General features: G+C 40.7%; 3 protein-coding genes across 7 annotated transcripts in view; 2 read left to right on the top strand and 1 right to left on the bottom strand.

Annotated features, from left to right (window-relative positions):
* Nucleotides 1-6857, bottom strand: part of WDR7 (WD repeat domain 7) — a 142030-nt gene extending 135173 nt beyond the window's left edge. The window contains exon 1 of one of the 4 annotated variants that reach the window (XM_040580958.1): nucleotides 6233-6857. Coding sequence is in view for 2 of the 4 variants with exons in the window: in XM_040580955.1 (XP_040436889.1) it covers nucleotides 173-267 (95 nt within the window). In the remaining 2 variants the exon portion in view is untranslated. Of the gene's footprint in view, nucleotides 1-172; nucleotides 1310-4195; nucleotides 4586-6232 lie in introns of those variants that run through there. The other 3 variants (XM_040580957.1, XM_040580955.1, XM_040580956.1) reach the window with 3 other exon arrangements.
* Nucleotides 3375-4345, top strand: LOC121080762 (collagen alpha-1(III) chain-like). Its single transcript, XM_040578886.1, has 2 exons — nucleotides 3375-3460; nucleotides 3565-4345. The coding sequence occupies exons 1-2, from the start codon at nucleotides 3375-3377 to the stop codon at nucleotides 4343-4345; spliced, it is 867 nt and encodes a 288-aa protein (XP_040434820.1).
* A 40-nt stretch (nucleotides 6858-6897) lies between the features above and the next one.
* Nucleotides 6898-25160, top strand: TXNL1 (thioredoxin like 1). Of its 2 annotated transcripts, XR_005825774.1 has the most exons (9): nucleotides 6898-7120; nucleotides 9312-9408; nucleotides 10503-10676; nucleotides 14151-14273; nucleotides 14643-14712; nucleotides 15172-15344; nucleotides 18135-18239; nucleotides 24168-24401; nucleotides 24905-25160. XR_005825774.1 is itself a non-coding variant. In XM_040580959.1 (8 exons), exons 1-8 carry the CDS (start codon nucleotides 7023-7025, stop codon nucleotides 24932-24934), a joined length of 870 nt encoding a protein of 289 aa, XP_040436893.1. In that variant the 5' UTR covers nucleotides 6898-7022; the 3' UTR covers nucleotides 24935-25160. The 2 variants fall into 2 exon arrangements, 1 of the variants encoding a protein (XP_040436893.1); XM_040580959.1 differs by lacking the exon at nucleotides 24168-24401.
* The last annotated feature ends 682 nt before the right edge of the window (nucleotides 25161-25842 follow it).

The following is a 25842-nucleotide window of genomic DNA, read 5'->3' as shown; positions in this document are numbered from 1 at the left end:
CACACACAACTTTAAAACATTGGTAATATTGCTAGAATTACAAAACCAGGAGAGCAACTTCAGTTCTGTCACCAAAAAAGAAACCTGTTTCAGGTTTAGCCTATGTTCACAAACACTAAACAACCACAGCGTTGTTGATCTGCCATGTGTGACCCCACTGGAATTCAGTTACCTGGGCACTTCTGGAAGCATAGCACATCTGAGCCCTATAGATTGCTCTGGTCTGCAGCAAGTCACAGTGGTATCTCCCAAACAGACAGAGAGCATCAGCTGTACACAAACCCAGCCAGATCCATGGAATACTTCAGTACTTTCATGTCCCACTACAGTATGATACTCCTAGACTGAGCCCACCCAGTAAGCCCTGTGCTGTGCTCGAGCTGTTTCCTGGGGGCACCTGGGAAAGATGTGAGGCCAGGAGAAAGGAACACTTCTTTTGGGAAAGAAGTAAAAAGATTAGTAAATCTACCTTTGTTGTGACAGAGCACAGCAAAAGCCAAGAAGAGCTCTTTCCAAACACACTTATTTCAATTAAAGCACAGGCATATAAAGCATTAATCTTGGGATATGTGTGGACAATAAAAGAATCTGCCAAAAAACATATATCTACAAACTGACTGTTTCTTTATCATTTATGATCTCAGCATGTAACAGCTCCAAAATTAACCATTAAAGGCTGCCAATTGAACATCTGTTTTTAAGTAAATGTAACTGCTGATGTTCAAACAAAGCGACTCAAAAAGGTTAAGAATAAATAATTTCTTTCCCTATCAATGTTTACCACATGCTAATACATTTTTTCTGTATTTTCAGCAGAATTTAAATCATGTTATTATTCAGATTTGCCCTCAATAAGTACAGAGATGGCTGCCATCCATGACATCAGGACAAACCCTCTAAGTGGATTGCATATTTTCAAGTGAACAGTAATTTTTATGCCTAATATTTCTCACGCATACAGAACCTTTCATTCAAAAAGACATTAGTTAAGCATTGTAACACCTCTCCTAAAAATCATTTACATAAAGCCAATCATACACTCATGGTAAAGGCTCTTTTCTGTTACATTATGGCTTCCATTTGGATAACCCAAAGCATTTTATAAAAACCTGATTATTTTAAATGTAATTACAAATTACCTTTTCCATTTAATGCTTGAGGATGGAGAAGGATTAATGAGGCAGGGTGAAGAAAATTAAGTACTTCACCCAGACTTGCAGAAATCTTCACTATCAGAACCCACGTATTTAAACAATAACACCTTTCTTTAAATATATGGTCAATAAATAAAGAATTATATTATTAAATACAAATGGTCAGTAAAGTTTGCTAGGTCAATTAAATCCTGCATGTTTCTGAAGCTCTGTCAGTAATTTTCAGTCTTTTGGAATTAGTTCTAAATCACTACAAAGGGATCAAATATAAAATATTTCTGCTTTCCTAAGAGACTATTAATCCAACAAGATTAGTTTGAATCACAGAATGGCTGAGATGGCAGGCACCTCAGGAGACCATACCCTCCCTCCTACCCCTTGCAAAAGCTAGGTCACTTACAGCAGGTTGCCCCAAACCATGTCCAGCTGAGCTGTGAGTATCTCCAAGGATGGAGACTCCATAATCTTGCCCTGTGCAACCTGTTCCAGTGCTCAGCTACCCTCCAGCTGGACTTCATTCTGCCAATCTCCCTCATCCACCAAGCCAGTCATCTCATCGTGGGAGGCTATCAGGTTGGTTATGCACAACTTGTCCTTTGTAAATTCATGCCACCTGAGAAGTCTGAGAAACCTTTTAAAAAGGTAGTAATTTTTCAGCAAATAAATCCCTGATTTATTTTTTTTTAAGCTAAAGGAAATTCTGGACCATTCCTGCAGGATACTAAATACTATAAAGCTATCTGTCAGGTCTTACACTCTGACACACATAGCAAATCATTATCATTTCAGCTTGCATCTGATAAGCACTGAATACAAAATGAAAGAGAACAATAACTGTACCTTTATCCAACCAACAGCACACCTTTCTGATCTGCAACTACAAAAAGATTACTGCAACACTATGCTAAAGACTTCTTGTAAAACAAAGTACTTTAAAAATGTAATTTTTCACTAAGAGAGTATTATGAGTGAAAACAGGTGAAGAATGCAAACAATTTTTATTCGCTGTACAACTGAGAAACAATTTGTTCTTGATGGCACCAAAGTCAGGAAGCTGGCTTACCAAAAGGACAGGTTTGTAAACCAGTAGTTTTAATGCCACCCCCGTGCACACACAAATACAAACACAGAATGGGATAGCAGCTAGGAGTTCAACTGGCAACTACATTCATTTTGATATTCAACTTTGCCTGCTTCAATATACACAAAAGAGCCCCCCAACAGCTATCAGGGAGAACTGATGCAATCCTACATAACCAAGAGCCTTGAGGACTTTTCAAAGGCCCCTATTTTGTAAACACAATGCACAGAATTGTACAACTATGAATATTCACACTGACCTCACTAACCCTACCTGTTACAACAGAACTAAGCATATCTGCAGGAGTGAACTAACCTACTATTCTGAATTTGGACAAAACTGTTAGGCTACGCTGAAATTTATGTGAAGTGAAAAGGTGATTTCAATCCAGGTAATAACAACTAACAAACCAGACCATCATTCTCGTTACACTGATCAAGGATTAAAAAATTAACAGCACCTGGCCCTCTTTTATCCCCTTGTACTTTGTTCAAAATTCATCACCTCAAGTCTTTGCTTTTTCCCTGTGGGAAGCTTCTCCATAACACCGTGCAGCCAGCACCTCCATGTCCCCCTAAGTCCATTTATCTGTAACAACTGTCTCCAAACCACCATGCCACATCCTGTAACACACCTGTATTTCGAGCACTGCGAGACAATACTTGTCACCGGGCTCTATGTCTTGGCCATTATGTAATACAGTAAACAAAAAGACTGTGTTACCGTCAAACCTTCCCAATACACCCAAGATCAAAATCAAATTCAACAACTTGTGTTCCAAAACAGAACTTGACTGATGAACTAGTTCAGACACAAGCTCTTCCTTGATCTTCAGGTGGCAATAACAACAGTGACAATCCAGTGAAAGGCTATTGCTGGCCCCTTGAGAATGAGTACAAAAGTCTGATTTATAAGTATGTAACAATACAAAGATCTGTTATCCCTCCCAAAAAAATCTCCACTCCCTGTACATGTTCAAGGTTACAAAATAAGAGAGAAGGGGAAACAATAATTTGGAGCTCTACATTTTTCATTATCATTACTAGATGCTTTTGCAAGCCATTTTTAGGTTTTTCTAGCACTTAATCCGATTACACACTAAACCCACATATTCTTTTCCTGTTTAAAATTGTCATCACATGAAGGACAGTTACCCAAAGCAGCTGCAAAAACTCTCTATCATCTCCCTACTTGCCCGTAACATCTCCCCAGAAAGTGGGAACAGGTTAGAGAGGCCACGATATAACAGAAATTTGGCATTAAAAGTATGTCAAGCCCCAGCAAAGGCCTGTTTCTGTATGAGCCACCCCTCAGACAACTTTCCGTTAGGAGGGAGCGGGCTCCCCAGCCCAGTACCACCCGGCCGCGCCTGCCGGCCGTCCTGGCAGAGCCGGCTCAGCACAGCGCCAAGCTCGGGCTTCCTGAAAGCACAAGCCCGCAGAGGGCCGGTGCCGCCGCGGCCCACGCCGGTGGAGCCACCCGAGCCTCTGCCGCAGCCTGCCGGGGCTGCGGGAGGCCGGGGCCGCTGCGCGGAGCCCCCCGCCGCTCCTCGCGGAGCAAGGGCGTCCCTTCCGCGGCGCGACTGACCGCCGTCCCCCCACGCGCAAACCCCCTTTTCCCCGCTGCCCGCCCCGGGCTGGGCACAGCAGGCCGAGCCCTGCGGCCGGGCCCGCCGCCGCTCACCGGGAGCCCGCAGGCCGCCGCGGGGCCGCCACCTGCTGCCGCCCCCCGCGACGCCGGCCGGCGCCGCCCGCAGGCAGGTGCGGCCGCCCCCTCCCGCACAACATGGCGGCCCGCGCCACCGCCCCGCCGCACGGGGGGACCGAAGGGCCACCGCCAGCTCGCCGGGGGCCGGGGCGGCGCGGGACCCGGCGGCGAGCCCTGCGGGGCGCCGCCACCGCCCGCCGGCGGGACGGGATGCCCTCTGCCCGGAGGCTGCCGGCAGCCGGCGGGCACTCACCTGTCCCCGCCGGGATGGTGGGGAGGTGTCCCCGGGCGCCGCGCCCCCGCCGCGCTCCCCCACCCTCGCCCGGTGCGGCAACCAGCTGACACCGCCGGCTGCCGTGACTCCTACCACCACTGTCGCAAAGCCCCCTGCCGTCGTCACTGACGGCAGGCAGAGGCAGCCGGCGTCGCCATGGAAACCGAGCGGCGGAGCGGCCCGGTTGTGTAGCGACCGCTGCGTGAGGGGAGCGTGGCGGCGGCAGGCAGGGAGAGCCCGGGCCAGGTGCCGGTGGGCGGCGGGCTCGCCCCTGCCCCAGCGCCAGCCCGCGAGGGTGTGGGCCCGCTTCCCGCCCCGCCGAGGGGAAAACCGGGGCCGCCGCTTCCCCAGGCCCGTGGAGGGCTGGCAGGGGGCAGCTGATGAGACACGTTCCTGGAGGTCTGTCTTAATTCCACTTAAGGGAACAGCTGTGAGGAACGACTTACATTTAGCAATTATTGAAGGGCTTCATAAATAACGGAAGCTGTAAGGCACCACGGTGGAAATACTTCTAGTACAGAGCGTGAAAAAGGCTGTTTCTGGCAGCTGCTCAAGATTAAACTTAATATGCAGGGAATATAAAGCGTGTGGAGAAGTTGTCAGCAATGACATTGCAAAACAGGGTGGACAAAGTTCTGGGTTAATTTCTACTTTTACTTAGTTTATCCTGGAACATGGTTAATACAAACATTTCACTAATCCCTCTTTATTTTTCCCCCTTACTGCTTCTGACTGTTTATGCCTCCTATTTTTTTGTTACCACATTCACTTTGCTTTATAAAAAACCATAGTATCAGGAAACTGAAAAAAACCTACATGATTTCTGCCTGCAGAAAAGAAGCATCACTCCCATAATGTCACAAAAACTAGCCAATAACAAAACTAGGATAATTTTTAAGTTGGGATGTTTTGTGGGAATTCCTACCTTACCTGTTTTCCAGCTTCTAGGGGAAATAAAGCAGAGGTCTGGCAAATAGCAACCTACATAAGCTGGATTTGTGCGCTGGGCCTTGTCAACGGACTATGTTAAGAAGGTGGGGTAGGTTATTGAATTTATTCTATTTCCTTTGCAACCAAAACAATGTTTTTACTGTTAGCTTTCTGTACATGTGAATAACTGGGTTTAGTTATGCACAGATCATCAAAGATGCTGATACTAAAGGCAGTTCAGTGGTGGTTTTCTTTTTCTTATCAGCTGTTTAACAGTTTACATCAATACATCACAACTGTTAAGGACAGAGAGGGAAAATTATTTCTGCAGTTGAAACTAGAGAGACCATTTTATCTTGGCCAGAAGTAATTAAAGTAGTGAAAACAGCACACAACTTGCATTACTGTATGTTGGCACATAAAACATTACCTATATGGGGACTTGGTATCAGATACATTCCATGCCACCAGTTCCCTAAAGACCAAGCAACTCTGAATTTTTATTGCTGTTGAATTAGTAAGCAATTACAGTTCAACTGCTGAATATAAAAGTATGGATAAACATTGTTACTATGTTGGTATATTTTTGATGATAAAAGTAATGCTGAGATACATCAATGTATCTGTAAAGAGATATGCAAATTACATACAGCCGCGTGACTCCTGGCCAGTGAGTATGCATACCCTGTCATCCAAGAAGAGCAGATGCCTGCCTGTAACAGCAGCCTATTTAGCATGTGAATTACTTTCAGCTGGGAGAGTAGAGATGCTCTAGTTGTCCTATAATAATGAATTCCTGAAGCCAATGTTGGTCAGTCATGCAGCATTATATCACAACAGGAGTAGGTATCTTGTTCTCATGGTTAGAGAGTTGAGGGTTTTTTTTAAGTTTTAAGCTAGCTGCTATAAAAGGCTCAAGGATGTTTTCTGAGTTACACAAGTATTAAGTTTTCTTAAAATAAGGTGCTAATAAAAGTGTTAAACATTTTGTTACTTTAAACATTAGTTGTACCACTTCATCTGTCACCAATGTGCATGTTAATGAAAAGGCTCAGGGAGACCTTTACTGACGGGGAACCTGTTTACCTGGAGGGTGGTCAAAGATTGGGACAGGTTTTCCAGAGAGAGGCCTCCATCCCTGGAGGTGCTTGGAACCAGCTGAGCAGGCCTGTAGCTGTCAGGGCAGGAGCCTGCTTGCCAGGGTGCCTTCTAGCTACAGCAGTTCCCTCTGTTTGAGGTTTTTGTAGTACCCAACACATATTAGCAAGCTCCAGGAGTGGCAAAGGATGCCTGTTGGGGAGGCGGGATGGAGTGTTTTGACAACGAAGAGGGTTTCCTTGCAGATTTTGTGCACCTGGCACTAGCAGTCTGCAGCAGCTTCCACAGCTGGTATTGGTCAGAGCACTGCTCTACCCACCCTCAAAAAACACAGGAATACCCACTTCCCTCTCTTTCAACTCTTGTTAACGGAAGACTTACAGGATAAAACACTGCATATTTTCAATTCCACGTTTCTAGAACCAGTCCTGGCCAAACCCGGAAGGCTGCGCGAAGGCTCCCCTCCCCGCTTCTGAGAAGGGTATGGCGCCCGCCCCTTGCGGCCCCTGAGCCGCCTCTGCCCTCGATCAAGATGGTGCGCCGCACCTGCCCATAATTAAAACGGCTGCCGGTCTGGTGGCGGCTTCACCCGTACGCTCGCTGCCCTCTTCCAAAATGGCGGCGGCCTCAAGATGTCCTCCCGCGGGGTGGGGTGGGCGCGCCTGCGCGCTGGGCCGCGGTGCATGCCGGGCGCGCCTTCCCGCCGTGACGCTGCAGATAGCAGGCCGGCGCCACTGCCGCCACCCGTCAGCGCGGGCTCCGCCGCCGCCCGGCGAGGATGGTGGGTGTGAAGGTGATCGCGAACGACACCGAGTTCCAGCCTGAGCTCAGCGCTGCCGGCTCCCGCCTGACCGTGGTGAAGTTCACCATGCGGGGGTGAGTGAGTGGGGGGGCGTGGGCTCCCGGGGCCCTTGGCGATGGGCAGGGCCGCCCGGCCCCCCAGCCGCGGCCTCGCCTCCGCTGAGGTGGTGGGGAGCGGGAGCTGGGACTGACCCTTGGGAGGTGGCTGCGCCCGGCCCGGGGCTGGGGGGCTGTCTGGGGCCCAGACAACCGGTGGGCCTTTAGTGGTTTTATTAAGTTTTAAGGTGAGGTGAGGCTTCAGGCTTGAGAAGCGCAGTTAGCTAGCGAAATGCCTATCGTTTTGGTCGCTAGCTAGCTGCTGCGGGTCAGAGCTGCGAGCTAATTGTTTGGAAGTTTTTTTTCGCATTGGTGACGCTCCTTATCTGTAGCATGTAGATATAGTCACGATATCAGAATGGTATTTCCTATCTCTGGTGTTAGATTTACCTTTTTGCAGCTGAGCCAACTTCCCCAGCCCTCTGAACCTGCCATTCTTCAGGTGCTCTGAGGAGATCAGATGCTGTGCTGGTTTAAAACCCTCCTGCAGGTCAGGAAGCCACTGTTAACACTGCATCTTGCTTGGTTTCTGTGGAAAATATCTTCCGCCTTAATAAAACTTAACTGGATCCTCATCCTTTTTGCCCAGGGCAAGCAGATGTCCTTTTCCCCCTGCTCAGCAGGGACTTGAAGTACAAACTGTGGTGTAATCTGATTGAATTGGCGACCAAAGGAAATCTCGACAGTTCAGTTATTCACAGCAGTCTGTGGAATTGGGGCAAATAGAAATAATGTTGGGGGACTTGGGATTCAAAGTGCACCTTGTTGTTGTCAAAGTCGTAGTTTTTAGTGCCTGTACTGGGGTTTGGGGTTGTTGTGTTTTGGTTTTTTTTTCCTTCATCTTTCCACTTCTTATTTAAATGTACAGTTGAACCATTCCACTTCCGATGGCTGTTTGGAGCTCGAAAGACTTCAGGTCTAGTGGTGTGGAAGTTGTTATACTTGGAAGAGGTCCTGAGAATCATTAGCTGTGTATCTGAATGGATACTGAAAAAAGCATTGGTACAGATGCATATGATGTCCAGTTGCTGCTGCTTAGTGAGGGGGTTGGGGTTTGGGTTTTTTTAGGTAAGTTAACTTCACCTGCAACTGTAGGGGTGTTGGTGATCTTGGTAATACTGCCTACCCGTGTGCCCAGGAAGATGTTTTGGTTTCAGACAACCCAATATGTTAGGTTCCAGTTCGATTAATGGCTTGATGCCTTGGTGTATAAATATGTGAGTTTGCCTTGCTGTGCTGCTGTGGATCTATACCCTTTTTGTCAGGAGAGAGTAGGAAAGATGAAGTGGATCTCACCTGTGCTGTTTTACAGCTATATGTGTTGGCAGATTCACGCTGACAGAGCTCCCTGGTTCAGATACAGCCTATGTTGGTATGCTTTTAGAGGGAGTTTCTACTGGTTTTTTTTGCTGTTTTACTTTGTAATTGCTTCTTTCACAGTGAGCTGAGTTGTGAGAATATTCCTTTGCACAAATAGTTGCATCTGTACATTTCATATATGCCAGCAATGATATAATAATTAACAAATACGTATTTTTAGCCAAGGCGATGTGGGTAAGTTGGCAGAAGTCAGATCTGTTCTAGCAGGGCCAAATAATTATGGTAGCAGCTGATTACAGCTCTAGTAAATGAGATTTATTGTAGTAAGAATCTTACGATTCCTGCTAAAGGTCTGATACATTGTTAGTGTTAAATAGAGTAGATTTTACTATAGATACTATGTTTTTCACAGGAGGTACTGTGGAGTAGTAGTACTAGTTTTGTTACGAGCGTTTTTTATTGTTTCAGAGTGTTTTTTGCTGTTTTAGGAAAAGCAGGCAGCTCTTTGCCCTACCTAATGTCACTTCAGTTAACAGGATTTGGCCTGTGGTAGAAGATGCTAAATCTAAACCCATTAGATGGAAAATATGAAGTTAGTATTAATAGGTGAAGCTCATCATGTGACATTGAAGCTGTCTGAGGAAGTGGGAATTAACACTTCATGATGTGTTTCTGAATGTCATTCTTAATTGTATCACTAGGATTGCTTACCATCTGTCAGCCAGGTAGGAAGATTATTTTTACATATACCAAGGATATCAGTAAGAACATGAATGTGCTAAGTCTATTTGGGGCAGACGTTATAAAAAAAAAAAGATGGGTTAAGTTCAACTGTATGTTGTTTTCACAGATGTGGCCCTTGTTTAAGGATAGCTCCAGCTTTCAATGCTCTGAGTAACAAATATCCCCAGGCAACATTTTTGGAAGTAGATGTGCATCAATGCCAGGTTGGTATTCAAAGACATCTCTTTCAGTTGTAAGAGAAAGAGCAGATAATGTACTGAATGGGAAACTTTGAAGAAAACCTGTGCAGACAGTATATTAACAGTAGTATCCTGTGGCTGTTGACGATTTTGATGAATCACAAACAAGCCTATTGTGAAATCCTTCAAAATTAGGATACACACAAAGATGTTAACAACCAACACTTTTACTTAAAAAAAGTATACTTGCAGCTACCACTGATGTCCTTCATTTAAGCAGTGTACAATTTAACAGTTCCTGCTGCTTGTGCTACTTAGATAATACTGTTAAATGTAAAAGGTAGCACAGTATGAATTAAAAAGACTTAAATTTTCCAAACAAATATTGGTGTAATTATTGAGGAAAGTGAAAAATGCGGTAAAATGATATGACTAGTGGGACTAGATTCCTCTCAAGTACTACTCAACTGTTTTTAACAGACAATGGTGCTGCAGGTGAGCTACTGATTGACTTAAGGGTCGTTAATGAAAAATAACAATGATGTGTTGAAAGAAATGTCTTGGTACTACAGATTATAATGGAGAGGGCTGAACATCAAAGTGGTAACAATGTTTGCTTATGATGCTAAATTAGAAAAAAATTTTGGAAAGCTACTATGGGTGCATAACAGGTGTGAATACAGGTGGAAATCAAATGGAATTCACTTTCTACAGCAGCAGGCTGCAATTCCTGGGTGTGCATGAATGTGTCTTGGGAGAGGAAGGAATGCTGGTGTAAAGAAAGCTTGTAAAATAAGTGTTAAATTAAGCAATCTGCCACTTTCAAGAGCAAATAAGTAATACGATTTTTATGGTCTACCAACTAATCTGCTGATGATGTGAAGTTGGTTCAAAGAATGCCCAAACTTGTAAAGGATTAGGAGGATCTGAAGGATTTAAATTAACTTAAAATTGTCCAAGTTAAAGCTGTTCATACAATACCAAATACTGTTTTGATGTTTGAGGTGATAATCACAGTAGCTTGATTAATACCTAGTGTGTGCATTGTTATCTAGGTGAAGCAAACTGATGTTTCTGTCTGATATCGGTAATGCTTGTAACTAATTTATGCATTCTAGGGAACAGCTGCTACCAATAATATATCAGCAACACCGACATTTCTGTTTTTCCGAAACAAAGTGCGAATCGACCAGTATCAAGGAGCAGATGCTGTAGGTTTAGAAGAAAAAATTAAACAGCACCTGGAGAATGATCCTGGAAACAGTGAAGATACAGATATCCCAAAAGGATATGTATGCATCTCTTATGTTAATTTTTTAAATGTTTATGTAACTTGAGTGTTTAAAAAAAACCCAACAAACACCTGTTGTTTTGTAAACATACTCTTCAGTCATATAATACTACTTTAGGTAAAACTCCAAGTTCCCCATGGCTTTGAGAGGGTCACTTGTCTGGGTTTCCTTTTTCAGACAAAAGATTAGCATGTAGGTATTTACTAAGCATGGTTATAGAATTGTAAAATGTTTTAAGAAATATCTCCATGCCATAGCCCTTAGGCATTAAAATAATGAATTCTAATTTTTATGATTAACTGCTTGCTGCAGCTGCTTGTTCTGCTTCTTTCTTCTTCTTGAATATTCCAATCTGTCTTCCCAAAACGTTTTTTAAAGTGCAAAAATGTCCATGGGAAAAGATATTATTAGACATGGTTGTCAGAAATGTTGAAAAGTTGCTCTAGTTGTTCCTTAAGAAATCATCTCTGTTTGTGGTGGTAGGTTTGTTTGGGCTTTTCTTTCTTTTCTTCTTGCTCCCTACCCTTTCTTTAGTATTTTTTTTTTTAAGAAATTAAATAGAGGGAGAGATTCTTTTGCCAAAGCAGTTAACCTTCATAACAGTTCAGCTCCACCTTCCTCTGTAGCAGTTTGCCCTGGAAACTGGATGCCTTTGGGAGGGTATTGTTAGCTAAATGATGTCTCATATTTACCTTTGCTTAATTGCTAATGTTTGCAGAAGTGGATGGTACTATGGTGTTCTCTTTAGATTTCTTCTTGCCCATAAAAGAATGACGAGGATTATATATAAAGTAAAAAAATTTCACAGGAGTACTTGGAAAAGATTATGTGCCTGGTCTGAGTGGCATACAAGATTTACTACTTTCTGATTGCAAATTTGCTTTCAATTTAATGCTTAATGTGTATCATTTTGCTTCTGTAGGGGTACTGCATATCACTCCAGTAATTGCTGATCAGGCATTCACAGATAACAGAAACGAACTAAATAACTTGTAACTCTAGCAATTTGTAAAGAAGAGAAGTGAACATTTCTAATATGTTCTCAATGTTTTTTAAACCTTGCATCAAAATCTCTCATAACTAAAATGTGACTTCAGTGTTTTCTTCTGAAGAATCTAAAAGTTTGTATTCACATATATTTTTTTTTATCATTGCATTGATTTGCCGTGTCTTCAAGGTAAATTAAAACTTGGTAGGAATACCTGAATTTTTGGCCAAAATTCAATAAGGGAGCAATGTGCTTAGAAATATTGGTGCTCTCAGGAAATTATTTTCACCATGTTTTTTGTGTTCTCGTGTTACCTCAAGGCAATTGTGTGTTGCAAATCATAGGCCTGTCTGACAGCTGTACTAACAAACACATGTAAATGAGAACTCTAATGTGACAAAACACTCTCCTAGAGCTGTTGTCTTTTGTGGTATTCTCCAAGCAATCCTTGGTGTAATACTCCTTAAATGAGATTGTCTATTGTTCTACCAAAAGTATAAACAAAGTTAAGTGGTGTTACTACATTTTCCTAAATCATATGTCACAGTTCAGTGCTTAGCTAGTTACTGTAGTATGCACACTACTTGCATTAGCAAATCTTAATACGTTAAACTTAGCAGTGATGAGTCTGTAGAACCCAAAACTATGTTGTTAAATGCAAAACCAGGCTTTTTGGAGGTTAAATATTTTAAAATCTTAGCTAGCTGTATCCTGTCAGGCAAATGTAGGCAGGCTGCAAATTTAGCTGAATATTTATCATTTAAATAAACTGCAAGGGTGCAGGTCACTTGAATTTCTAGTAGTTCAGCTACTTGCTAACTGTTCCATGCATTATACTTCACTTCATATATGAACACTTACATTTATAATTGTTGTGAAATCCTGTGTGGAACTATGGGAATGTCAAAAGATGAAGGTTCAGCTTGTTAGCTTTGGAGCCCTAACACTGAAAATCATTCATGTGGCAAGTTAGGTTGGTTTTGAGATGAATGCACTGTCTTTTAAAAGTTAATCTTGTAGGAGGTGGTGTCTTACCCTACGAATCAAGTCCTGAGTTTGTTGAGGGCTGTATGAACCAAGCAGGAATTCCAGTTTACCTGTATGTGGTAGGCTGAAATGTTGTTTTAGGACATGCTTGACCCAAACTGGACTGCTGTTGGCTTCAGGAAAGTATCCTTATTCTCTGGCGCAGCTGCGTGTTCCTTCTTGTTTCTTATATTGTAGCTGAGCACATGAGTTTCAAGTGAAGCCTTTGTATAGATTTTGGGAGGAGGATAAGTATTTTCTTGCTTAGAATAACATATAGTTGGAAGAGCTAAGGGAAGTGACATACAGGAAATGAGTCGTATTCTCTCAGCAGCTTGTTTTTTGGATTCCGTTTGCACCATGAGGCTATAGCCTGAGTTATTGTATGCAGTAATTTTTAAGCTAGCGTGTGCTTTTTTTCCAAGAGTGGTATATTATCCTTTGGGACCTAATATATGCCTTTAAGAAGGGTATTTCAGGTTGTCATCCTAAAAGTTCCTTTGGTGTATTATGTCTGGACTGTACACTGATCTTGAATTTTTGGTGGTATGGTTTGAGATGTTGATACTCTGCCTTTAGGCCTTAAGATATGAAACACTTAATTTTTGGCCTGGCTTATTGTGCTTCAGTTAGACTTAGTTTGTTTTAGTTGCAAGCAAAAAATTCTGGTTATCTGGAAATCAATAAATAATGCCTCTGCAATAATACCACCTTTTTTATGGCTTAGAGTATGGATAGTGATCTGCTTTAAGAATAATGTCTTTTAAAGTTTTTAGTTGTCTTTACAAAAGAGCTGAGCAGTGAGACGGACTGGTTTGTGGAGAATAGTGTAGTTTCTGTTTTCTGTTGCTCTGTGTTTTTACCAAAATATATGGAGAAAGGAGCAGGAAAACATTTCATAAAGTTAGTTTGTATACAGTGCTGAAGAAGTAAAATAAGAATAGGTTTGCATATAAAGCCTGGTAAGAACTATAGTGGTCTTTTAATTTGTTCTGTAATATATAGCAATTTTCAGGGAGGCCCATTTCTGGTTTAGGGGTGTCCTGTTCCCCCCCCCCCCCCCCCCACTTAAGCTGATCATAGCTCCACGCTAATGTCAGTTTGGCTGTGTTGTAGTGTGACCTACAGTGCTGTAGTCTTGTTTATCAAAGGTGTATCTGAAAATTCTCCCTGTACCCAATTTCTTACTCTCAGAATGGCAAGCATGTGTTCCAGGGGTGGGTGCATGATTTTGAATGGAGAGGAAGAATGTCGTTCAGTTATGAACAGGGTGCATCAGAGTACTATAGTATTTGTAGTTTGTTTGTAATGTCTTTTGATATAAACCCCTGAGGTTTTCTGTGTCTCATTATTTTAATCTGTTGAATGAAGAATTTCATTCATTCCAATGTTTACTAATCCCAGATGAGTTCATGGCACACTTACCATGCACTCAGCAACGCTCTTGCTTTTACTTTCAGATGGATTTAATGCCATTTATCAATAAAGCTGGCTGTGAATGTCTTAATGAGAGTGATGAGCATGGATTTGATAATTGTTTACGTAAAGACTCTACTTACTTGGAATCAGACTGTGACGAGCAGGTACAGTAGATACTTTTAAGTGAGATATTTTCAGTGATGGCCTGGTCTGCAAGCACTATTTTAAGAACTTGTCTACTTAATATTGTTATGGGTGGTATAAGAGGAGGGAGATGATAGTAGGATGTAAGTAAAATTAATACACAAAGATTGTTGTAGTCGTTTCCAGTTTCACATCCGTTTATGTATGGAAAAAATTCCAAGTGGAGTAGCGTTTGATACTTTGAAGTGACAGACTAGTGCATGTGTAGAATATAGTGAAAGTAAATACTTTATTTCAAAACTCATACTTCTTTCTAGTTATTGTGCTATGTTTGTTTTTATGAAAGAAGAAAACAAGTGTTTAACGGAACTTTTTTTTTAATTCCACAGCTGCTCATTACTGTAGCTTTTAGTCAGCCTGTCAAGCTTTATTCTATGAAACTTCAGGGGCCAGATAATGGTGAGTGAATTGTCTTTTTATATTTGCAACCAAAGCTTTGCCCATGTTTAGCTGAATTTTCTAAAGATGACACTTTCCTTGGAACCTTCTGAGAATCCCACAGCAGCTTCAGTGAATTTGTTGTAAATGAATTACGTGATAAATTACCTCATTTTTTACTGATGTCATATGTAGGTATTTGGTGTGATACAAATCTGAAGTATTTACTATAGCTTGATATGCTGCTAAGAGAAAATTAATGTGGATTTCACTCTCTGACATGTAGGCAAGTAGCAAAACTTTGAATGTCCTTCTTATAGCCAGGGTGGTGTGGTAGGATTGTCAGATAAGGTAATAGAACTATAAAAGCTCATGCTTTCCTTGAGCGGTGTCTAGAGACTGTAATAAGCAAGGGCTTCTCAAGCAACATTTTGAAAGTGTATTTAAATAATGGAACACCACTCCTGTTTTTTAACATAGGGCAAGGTCCAAAATACATAAAAATCTTTATCAACCTTCCTCGATCTATGGATTTTGAAGAAGCAGAAAGAAGTGAACCAACTCAAGCCCTGGAGCTGACACCAGATGATATTAAAGATGATGGAATCGTCCAGCTTCGCTATGTAAAATTTCAGAATGTTAACAGTGTAACTGTAAGTAAAGTTTCTGTTCTGAGGTCTGTGCAGACTGACAACTTTATAGGCTTTTAAAGCACTGGGCATGTTTGATTTCATTGCAGATGTTGCAAGTTTCTGTCTGCTGATCACATACTGTATGTTTATGCTGAAAGTATTGAAGGAATTTAAGGTGTGACAAGGCCATGTGCATGCAATGTCTCTTTTGACCTAATATGAGACAGTTGGCTTTCACCTCTTCATGAGCTAGCATATAGTTTAACACAACTTGCGTTTTCACTAACATACCTTCTTGAAGGGCATCTTCATGTGAAAAGTTAAAGGAATCCAGTTTCTCAGTAATCTGCAGAAATGAGAGATTTCTGGGTATCAGGTGAAGTACTTGCAGCGTCTTTAAACTCAGTGTCTGCTTGCTGTGAGGGTTCTTAAATGCTGTAATCGGATCACCTGTGTCTTTTAATGAGCCCTCTAATTCTCTTGCTGTAAGAGACCTTCCACAGGCTTTGGGTAGGGTTTTTGACTCAAATGCAGGTGCTGTTTGTCCTCTTCTGATTTAAAAATACAGGTTCTAGAGCAATATATGTCATGACAAATGATGCTGGAATTGCTTTGTGCTTGGCATCGTCCTGGTACTGTGCTAGTCCTGCTTCCTGCAGTATTGTGTTGAACGTTTTTTTCCAATATGACCCCTGAATTCTTTTCTGTAAGAATGCTTTTCACGGCCTGAATTATGCATTTGCAAATATAGGGACTTCATAGGTGACTGTATTAAACTATGTTTTAGTGTGCTGGCTGCAGAAATTGCCAGCTCTTTGTGAATTGCAGGCAACTCCAAAACATTGGTCCACTCTGTCTTTTCATCACATAGTAAATTTCTAAATCACTGTTTGTGGACTGCGTTTTAGATCAGTCAGCTACTTTCTTGTTTAGCAATGCTTTACTAGCAATTGTTTTAAAGGTAATGGGAGATGAGCCTAAATCACTCCTTTTTATGTCTGTTTCTATGGAGTTACCTTTGTGACCAGCTTTATCCTCCCCCAAATGAAAGAGATTGGTCATATAGGCTTATATTCTAGAAAGCTGTGCTGACGAATACAAGTTACGTCTTTGTTATTTAATAAAATCCTGTGTCAGTTTTAGGCAGGATGATGTACAAACACTAGACAAGTGATAAGATGATTAAATGTTCTGCTTGTTTGCACTCTTTGTACATGGGCACTGCGATAGCGATCCCCTAATTCCCTCACTAAACCTGAATTCTGTATTTAAGACTTCCTAGAAATGAGATGGCCAGTCATTTTGTCCACCACCTGGCTTTTTGGCGCAGGTGATGAAGTTCTGCTTGCTTAGGTGTTCCTGTGGATAATAGTCTTCCATTTGGCTCCTCCTGGAGGAGACATAGTTGTCATATACAGGTTGTCCTGCTTTTCTGCTATGCTCAATCAGAAACACTTACTGTACATTTCAGTCTCAGTGCTGGCATGTTCATCCTTCGTTTATTCATATATATACATACATATACATCCCTGCTATGTTTGTTAGTTTTAACTTACCTGGTTTATTAATTCTATACCCTGTAGTTTCTAATCCATATAATTCAGCATATCTAATGCTGGTTTTCCCCATTTGTTGTGACTCACTTCATTACTGCTACTTTAGTGGCTTTTGTTTTTCTCTGTACTTTCTGAATTTTTCATATCATTACTGAGATAGAATGTCTGTTGTGGACTTCAACAAAAGACGGTCCTTGACAATGCTCTTCTGGTTTGTTTTTTTTTTCTGTCAGAAGAGTACTTTCTTCAGCATTTCAACCCTCACCTTCCATATATCTTGTTCGTACAGGAAAATGCACAGTCTTCCAACTACAGGGAAGGGGTGAATATCTGTACTGGTTTAGATCAGCAGCCCATCTTGCTTATCAAATACCTGCAAGCCTCCAGTGCTGTCACTAAAAAAAATGATAAGTATAGGGCAAGCATGCAATCATGTGTGCTGGTGACCTCCAGCATTTGGTGGTCTGTTGTACAGGCAATTTCTGAGGCAGGAGGGGTGTCTCATAGATAACTGCCTAGGCCTTATGGAAAAGGCGTGATGTGTGCTGTCCCTTGCCAACCTGTTGTCCTCTCTCTCCTTCCTTTCCTCTGTGTCTGATGTCACTACTGTCTTTCTCATTCCTCCTTTTTCCATGCTTACAAAGTGTGGAAAGATCCACGAATACCTTGTTGCTCTTCTGACTCCAGTTTCCTTACTAATACTACTTTATGCAAAAAAAATTGTTCTTTAATTTGTCCACTTGAAAAAGTGTAGTGGTTCCAGCAATGGTTCCTTAGCTTATATTTCAAAAGAAGCTTTATATTTGTTTGAAACTCTAAAATAATTTCATAGATCTAGTATTCATGCTGTAAACATATAATTATGCAAGCTCTAGTAGTAAATTAAACATGAGTAGTCTTGGGGGCTTCAGCAAGCATAATTAAATTGATATTTAACTTCATTTCAAGTCAGATTTCAGTGAACTGTGACTTCTTAGATCCTGTTGTTTTTGTGGAATGTGATCTTGGGTCAAAAGTAGAAGCTGGAAAAATACAAGCTGTGTGGGTTTTTTAGCAAACTATCAGGAGAATAAAAGCATTCTATATAATCATTTTAAGTAAGGACAGTAGCTTCCCTAAGGGTTAGAGGCCTTTATAATTGAAATAAGCATTAATTCGGTTAGTTCAAAAACTTCAGGTATCTAACACTTCATGTATTAATTCAGAGATGGACAGTTTACCTTAACTCTTGTGTTTGGGTGTTTTTTTTCTTCAGTTGTTTGTCCAATCCAATCATGGTGATGAAGAAACAACAAGAATTACATACTTCACGTTTATTGGAACTCCGGTCCAAGCAACAAATATGAATGACTTCAAGCGAGTGAGTCCTTTTTCTTAAAAGCACTTTTGAATGTTTTAAACCTACTTAAAAATGAGTTGATGGAACAAGTACACTTGGTTGTAACTACAGTTCCCCAAATTATTGGTAGTTTTGGCATCCAAAAGAAAATATCTAGCTTTATCTTAAGATCTTTGGTCTTGCTTACAAGTTTTTGCTCATGAACTTTGTAAAAATAACCGGTAAGAATGTATATATGAGAACCTAAGTGTCTGTCAAGTTGCATATGCTATAGACAATGTTGGTTTTTTTAAACAGCTGTGACTTATGTCTTGATTTTGGAACTTACTTTCTGATGGTGTTCAGGAAGTAGAGAAGCAATTGCATGTACAGATTAGATGCCTTGTGACTGAGTTCTACTTTGAAGGATTTTTTTTCACTGGGCAACATCAAGTAAGCTTGAGACCTGAAAAATACTTGGTCACAAGGTGTCTGTTATATTAAACATCTGGTTTTTAAAGAGAAAATTAAGCAAACAACTTGTCACAGTATGAGTTTAGGCAATAAGGCATTCTCAATTCTTGATTTTTTGTTGTTGTGGTTTTGAGAATGTGAAATGGGTTTGAAAGGATTGAAACTTTAAAGCTACTTGCAACTTTTTCAAATATGTAGTAAGTCTTTTTGCAGTAAACCGCTTTAAAACTTAGCAGCTTTTGTAAAAGGGCAAATACTGCTGTAACCTGTCTACGATCTTAACTTATACATGTAAAACTTAATACCTTTACAGGTAGTAATTAAGTTAATAGAAATTTAACAGGTTTTGCTGCCTTTCAGTGAAACTTGAAGTCATTCCAAAATTTGTTCTAATGTACTAAAATTAACTGGTTATCAATTTAGACTTCCCTAATATAGTGCTTCCAGTTCTCCCAAAACTAGAAATATGTTAATTGACTTACATTCTGCTTACATGTTTTGTTTTATGCAGCTATTTTGTCAGTACTTATTGCAGGGGATTCCCTAATACCGTTACTTGTGCAATTACTATTTTAACTTTGTTTAATCTGCAGTACTTTCTGGTATTGAGTGGGAGTGGGATTCTGACTCGGCATTTGATCTCTGCCTCACTTTGTAAACTTTGTAAATTAGTTTTGCTTTCCAAAGTACTGAAAATTCATTTTCAACAAGTCCACTCTTTAACCATCTGAAGGTCAGGTTTAAAATAGTGATTTTTTTTAATTGATAATCCTGATTGGGGTGCATTTGGTAAAGTAATTCAGGTGTTTTGTAGAATGTTACATGAATTTGACACCCACGTTGAACCTGCACTATGTTTCCTACAGTATTTCAAGTTGTGTGGATAAAATGTTAGTTTCGTGAACAGAGTTCTGAAGTACTGCCTTGGCCTGAAACTGACTGCTGTAATGATCTGAGCTCTGGTCAGGGTTTGTGTGGGGAGTGGGTTTTTTAATATACACATGCCCTCACACAATCCTGTAAAGGCATTAAAACTAGCGTGGGTCTCCAGGCATCTCATCCCTCTACTGTAGTCAGAGAGGATTTACAGATCTCTCAGTTTTAGATGCAGTGTGGCTGCTTGGAAGCTGCTGTATGGCCTGGTAAATACTATTGCCAGTTAAAAATTCTGTTTTCCTTAAAGTTTGCAGGTGAATGTCTTGGCACCATCAAGGAGTGTGCCTTTGTGTTGTGACATCCGTTTAAATGGAAGGGGAGGGTGTGCAAACCTGCAAGAATATGTATAGACCACACAGTCCCATGGTGTTAGTGTTGTGCTGGTAATGTCAGGATGTTAAGGATCTGGTCAGAATGGCCTTAGATGGAGGAGTTACTGGGTTATGAAATGGCTAATCCTGTCTCAATTCAGATATGTAATATTCCTATTTTGCTTCCTGAACATGTAGTTTTAATATTAGGCTGTTAAAATATTTCATCATAACAAATGGGATGTGTAGTCTGGCAGAGTTACAGTGCTCTCAGGAATTTTAACTTTTGTTTCTATCTTCCCGTGATCTTGTCAGTTATGAAACCTTAATATAGCGTTGAGCATTAATTATAGTTAGGTTTGTAGATTAATTGGGGAAACCTTATTTTTCTTTTCATCTCCTTGAGTAGTTACCCACACTACTCCTTACTGCTTTCATCTGTCTCACTCCCTCATCTCAGTCTGTCTCTACTGTTCATATTTCTCTTCTAATTATGATAGAAAGAGTATTGCAATATGATTAACAAGATGGGGGAATGCTTTTTTCCTGGAGTTTGAGAAGTGTTTGTAAGAATCTGTTGAATATCTTATTTGAAGGGCTTGAATTAAGAAGTGGACATGAATGTGATTCCAGTCATGTTTTTGATTAGTCACATCACTGATCAGTTGACTGTATACGTGTTCAGCTTCGAAGTAAAAAATAAAACCAACGCGTTGGTTTGAATCACTTCTGTGAAGGCTCAGGCTAATGTGTTTTGTTTCCCAACTGGGGTGCAATTGGAATGAATGCTTTTAGTTAGAGAACTTACCACTCAGCAGTTGAGTATTAAGGTGCATAACTGCAGGTCCCGTGTCCTTCAGACAGTTGAGGAAAACTCATGTTTGCTCGTGTGGTGCTCTGCAGACACCAACCAGGCTGTAAGGAGAATCACCTCTTCTTGATCAGGGAGTCAGTTCACACGTTTAGTATAAATAGGAATTGTTTCTGGTACTTACACTGTCAAACAGAAAGCTGTAATTCATCTACTCTGAAAAATAACAGAACTACTAAGCGGATGTAGTGAGGGCAGTCCTTCATTAGTGATTTTGGTCTCAAGTTGGTTTGGACACACGTAGAATCACAGAACAGCCCAAGCTGGAAGGGCCCTCACAAAATCACCTGATCCATCCTTACATACGAAGGAGAGCCTAGGTGAGATTGTCTAGCACCCTGTCCAGTTGCAGCTTGAAAACTTCCAGCAATGGGGACTCAGCCACATCCCTGTGGAGGTTGTTCCGGTGATAGGTCTTGCTGTAAAAAAGTGTCTTTCATTTTCTTGCACGTAGTTGGTATTGCTGGACTGAGTGGGTGAAGTTATAAAAGCTGCTTTCAGGCTTGTTCTAATAGGTTGTGTGTATCCTGCTCCTTGCACAGCTTGATTTTTTTTCTCTGGGGAGGAGGGAAGTCTTTGGATTGGTGGAAAAGGGGGACCAAGGGAAAAATTTCTGCTTGGAACTGACTGCAGCGTCATGACAAGCACAGAGAGTAGTAGGCAGACCTATTTTTACCCTGTTTAAATGAAGAAGCCCTCAACAGTAGAGGACTGGGATGAATATTCCCTTCCTATATGTATTTAATATATTCTGAAATGTGTTTGGAAAAGTTTAAAGTAGTCTGTCTTCTAAAAAATATTCTTAACACTTGGAAGTGTTTATACTGCTGTTTCTTGGCCACACAGGGTCTGTCTGACTTAAGGCATAACTGATCATGCAAACTACTACAGTAGACTGCATTTGAGTTGTAATAGATTGCATTTGAGATTTCCTTCTGGTGCTCATCTACTTTGCTGGGCAGACAGTTAATGTGGAGTAAAGGTGCAAGATCTGTGGGTATTTTTACTATTGATGATAGCTTAGTGTATGTAGGTTCCTGTGAATCTTGTGAAGTTGTAAACATGCTTTTGTTTTTGGAAGAGCATGCAACTGTTGGTGTTCAATATAGTTCTTGTTTGTTTTATTCATTAATACCAGAAATATACTGCTTCTCAGTTTTGAGGTTGAGGCATAGATGAATATCGACAGGTTGTGGGATATTTTTTGGTGCTCTCTCAAATGAATGCTTGCTTTCTACTCAGAACTGCTTATTTGCACTACATGCTACTGCTTTTTTTTTCTAGTAACATTTTGTTTGTTTGTTTTTCAGCTTAACTTCCCATTTCTAAAGAGCTAAAAAGGCAGAAGAAATTAAAGTAATAATCAGATTGAAGTGGTTTTGCGCTATTCCCTTCCTTGCTCCCTCTGCTCATTTAGTATCTCTTTCACCCTTTGCACAATCTCAGCACTGATGCAAGAGCTGCCTTCTCTGCACCTTCTACCATCAGGAAGAACCTTCCCTGCCTTCTGACTCATCACATCATCTTTCCACTCCACTCCCTGCTCCAAATCTTACCTTAAACAGTTCTATGTACCTTTCAGTCTTACCAAATTTCTGTCCCCCTGTTAGCTGAACTTGACATTTTAAAGGCATACCATGCAGTACTTTCACAAATTATTTTCTGTAACTTAATTTTTCAGCCTCTGTTGCATTTTGTAAAGCTGTTTGAGATGCATCTTGTGAAATGCACTACCAAGACTTGACTCTTTAGTGTCTTCGTGGAGCTTAGTGTTCTTATTTGTTGTGACCCTTCAGTAAGTAGCAGGGAAGCAAGAATGGGCTGCAAAGTACTGCGCTCTCATTTTCACTCTAGTGGCACTGGGCACCTGCTCAGGGAAGACACTGTAAGGAGTTGGTGAGTGTTTGTACATGTGGCCTGATTAGGGTTCTCTGACAGCATCCTCCTAATTTTACTTGCTAAACCTCTTTGTATGTATTTAAAACAAACACAACCAACTCTGCTCCAGAAGGTTCATAATAACATAAAACTACTCTTGGTAATGAACCGCAGAGATGGTTGTGGTTTTGTCACTATCAGACTTTGGGCTGATGCTTAGGGAAAAGCCTGCTCCAAACACATCATCTTTGGTGTGGGAATTACAGGCTGTAACCTTCAAATGCACTACATGGCAGTTGTTTCTATGAAAGGAAGGAAAATGGATCTACTTCTGAGAAGAGAAAAATGACAATTGTTTGGTTTAAGTTTAAATAGCCTGTTTCCTTTTGGGAAGGTGGAGTGGGATGGTCAGCAAGTGTTTCTTTGACCTGTAGTAACAAAGTGTCCATATCGGTGTGATCAATTTTCACAGATAATTCACATGGGCGAGTTGTCAATTTCTGCCTCAGACTGGTACAGCAATATTTTTCATTGATGTTCCACACTTGCTAACACTAATCTTTAATCTTTTAACTGTGTTTTTTCTTCCTTTTTTTCTGTGCTTAATCTGTGTGTGAACACAGTTTGGTGCTTTGGAAACACACAGAGAGTAAATATTGCTTCTTGACAAGTTTAACTGTATTTTTTTTAACTTGATTAATTAGATCTTAATGTGAGTATTTGGGCTTCTGTTTTTTATTTTTTTCTTCCTTCCTCATGTTGTAACATTGGAATTTTCCTGACCTTAAACATTAGGTTGAATTTACAGCTTGTGAAATACACCTGCTCAGGGGTTCCTTGGAGGTGAAAAAGTATTTTTCATCAGTAGATTTCAGTTGCTTTGTGACAGTAGTAATTCAGCTGACCAAAAGCAGCTGGACAGTAAAAAATTCTACCTCTTGAAGTTTGAAAATAAATCAAAAAAGGGGGGTGGGGGGCATGAGGAAGAGTACTTCCAGAGGGTCAATGAGATTTCTTAAGTCAGGACTGTGGGTGTTTCAGGGTTTGGGTTTTTTTGTTGTGTTTTTCCCCCCAGTTCTATATTTCACTACTGACTGTATGAATCTTGGGGGATATATTGTCACTTAACTGCAGAGGTAATTTATGCTTAACACATTTACCATAGCATTCAGTTGGTTGGAATACAAGAAAGGTTTTATTTTTTCGTTTTCAGCCCTATTATGAGTAGTACTGGGAAATTCTGTGCTCTGTTAGTGTGATCTCCAAACCCCTGTTCCAAAGAATTCTCCTTGTCAGAGCCATAAGTGCTGCTCTAGTTAGATGGCAATGACTTGGGAATTGGTGCCTTGCCTCCTTCCTGCAGTTCGAGGTATTAAACTTTAAGACTTTCTTTTTATTTTGGTTTGGCATATAAATGATCTTTTTTTCCACAAGAGCCCTAGAATTATATCTGAATCTTTTCAGAAAAGTGACTAAAATGGCATCATTTTCTGCTCTCAGGATTTTGCGTTCAGTTTTCTTAACGAAGGGGACTGGATACCCTTCTGCAGTGAACTACGCTAACTTTAAACCTGCGTAGCAGCATTGCAGAGTGCTGGAGTTGCACTTGCTGTTGGCTGGCAAATCGACTCACCAAAGTCTGGTTGCAGTGGTGATCTTTTCAGAAAAGGGAAGCAGTAAGCTGACTCTGATTCCAGGTGGAGTTTACAGGATTGGAGATTGGAAGGAGACTTGGTAAGGAATACTGTTTTGACAAGGAATAACTGAAAATCAGATGACTTCCAGATTCTTTATAGGTTTGAGCTGCATTATAAGGTAAATGCTCTCAGTGAGGTATGTGGCAAGGATACCAAAGGAAATGAGCAAACTGATATTTGAGCACCCAGTGGTTCTTCCTACTGTACTATTTTATATAGTATATTAAGCTTAAATGTTTGGTGTATAGCATTTTTAAGTGTGGTCTGTTCTGTTGCAGTTACTTGTCTTCTAACTCCTCTCAAAATGAGACTGGTGTTTTGCTGTCTGTAAAAGTACTAAAGACAAGGTTTCTTGTGTCTGCCGTCCCTCTTAACCATTTAGAGGGATTCACAGCCTCTGCAAGTGCTACAATAATGCATGCTTAAATGCAATAACTTAGTTGAAAATTCAGTTGCACTTGTTTATTTTGAGACTGACTTAAAATACGTGACAAGACTTTTTTGGTTAAACTTTATTTCTGTGTTTTTTTCTCTTATCAGGTAGTTGGCAAAAAGGGAGAAAGCCACTAGGATGCAAAAGACACTGGAAGGCCTTATCGCAATCAAAGAGATCTTCACTTTTATCTACAACTCCTGGATAATTGCTTGACCATAACCAGAGACGTCAATCTGTTTCATTTAATGCCATTACCAATAAACCATTGCTTTTGTTGAGATGGAGTTTCCCTAGTGTGTTTCTGTTGTAATCCTCGTACGTGTATTTGTAAATAAAATTCATTACTTTTGCCAAGTTTAATGTTGTTTTCTAGTAACTGTGGCTCTCCTTTTGTTCCATTTAAATTAAAAACTCAGCTGGCTTATCTTTAGAAACAGAAGACATAATGTAGCTTGCATTCATTCAGAGAGTTTAAATGTCAAATAAAAGTAAAGCATAGGTGGCCTTCAGAGGCCATCTAAAAATAAAATCTGAGCTACTTTGTTATACGACTGAGGGAACTTAGGATCATTGTTCCCACAAAACACAGTTACATCTCAAGACAGGAATAACTACTTGTTCTGTTGGAAATTTCCATTTCCTTCCCCACCTCAAAAAGCATAGGAGGAGGAAGCAGTTTTTAAGTTACTGTTCCATTACCTTGCAGCTTTGTCACAAACAGCACGCTGATGCAAGCTGTTTGGTACTGAGAATTCTTGAGTCTTTTGAAAGTGTTCAGGTTTTTTAATATTATTAGAAAATACTGACCTCGTTTCCTGGGCAGACTCTAGCAAGCTGTGCAGTTATGGAGATTTAGATGTTTGTGCGCTCCACCTGAACATAAATTCCTTACTTCTTTTATTGGGTGTTTTTCTCTGTCTCTGGATCTTGATAAGGAAATGTTTAATGCAAATATTATTTTTAGATCTTAATTGGAATTCCTATGCTACTTTGGTAAATTTTCTTGGAAGTGTGCCCCAAGTAATTTTAATAAATCAGGCAT

The sequence above is a fragment of the Falco naumanni genome, chromosome Z, assembly GCF_017639655.2.
Source record: "Falco naumanni isolate bFalNau1 chromosome Z, bFalNau1.pat, whole genome shotgun sequence".
Lineage (NCBI taxonomy): Eukaryota > Metazoa > Chordata > Aves > Falconiformes > Falconidae > Falco > Falco naumanni.
The sequence above is the reverse complement of the archived record's forward strand: the minus strand, read 5'-3'. Positions and strand labels throughout refer to the sequence as shown.

Bases quoted from the DNA above. Each gene is read 5' to 3' on its own strand.
- LOC121080762 (XM_040578886.1), top strand. From the start codon at position 3,375: ATGAAGGACAGTTACCCAAAGCAGCTGCAAAAACTCTCTATCATCTCC. The intron at 3,461-3,564 runs GTTAGAGAGGCC...ACTTTCCGTTAG, and splicing joins TCCCCAGAAAGTGGGAACAG to GAGGGAGCGGGCTCCCCAGC.
- TXNL1 (XM_040580959.1), top strand. From the start codon at position 7,023: ATGGTGGGTGTGAAGGTGATCGCGAACGACACCGAGTTCCAGCCTGAG. The intron at 7,121-9,311 runs GTGAGTGAGTGG...TTGTTTTCACAG, and splicing joins GTGAAGTTCACCATGCGGGG to ATGTGGCCCTTGTTTAAGGA. The intron at 15,345-18,134 runs GTAAGTAAAGTT...TTTTTTCTTCAG, and splicing joins AGAATGTTAACAGTGTAACT to TTGTTTGTCCAATCCAATCA.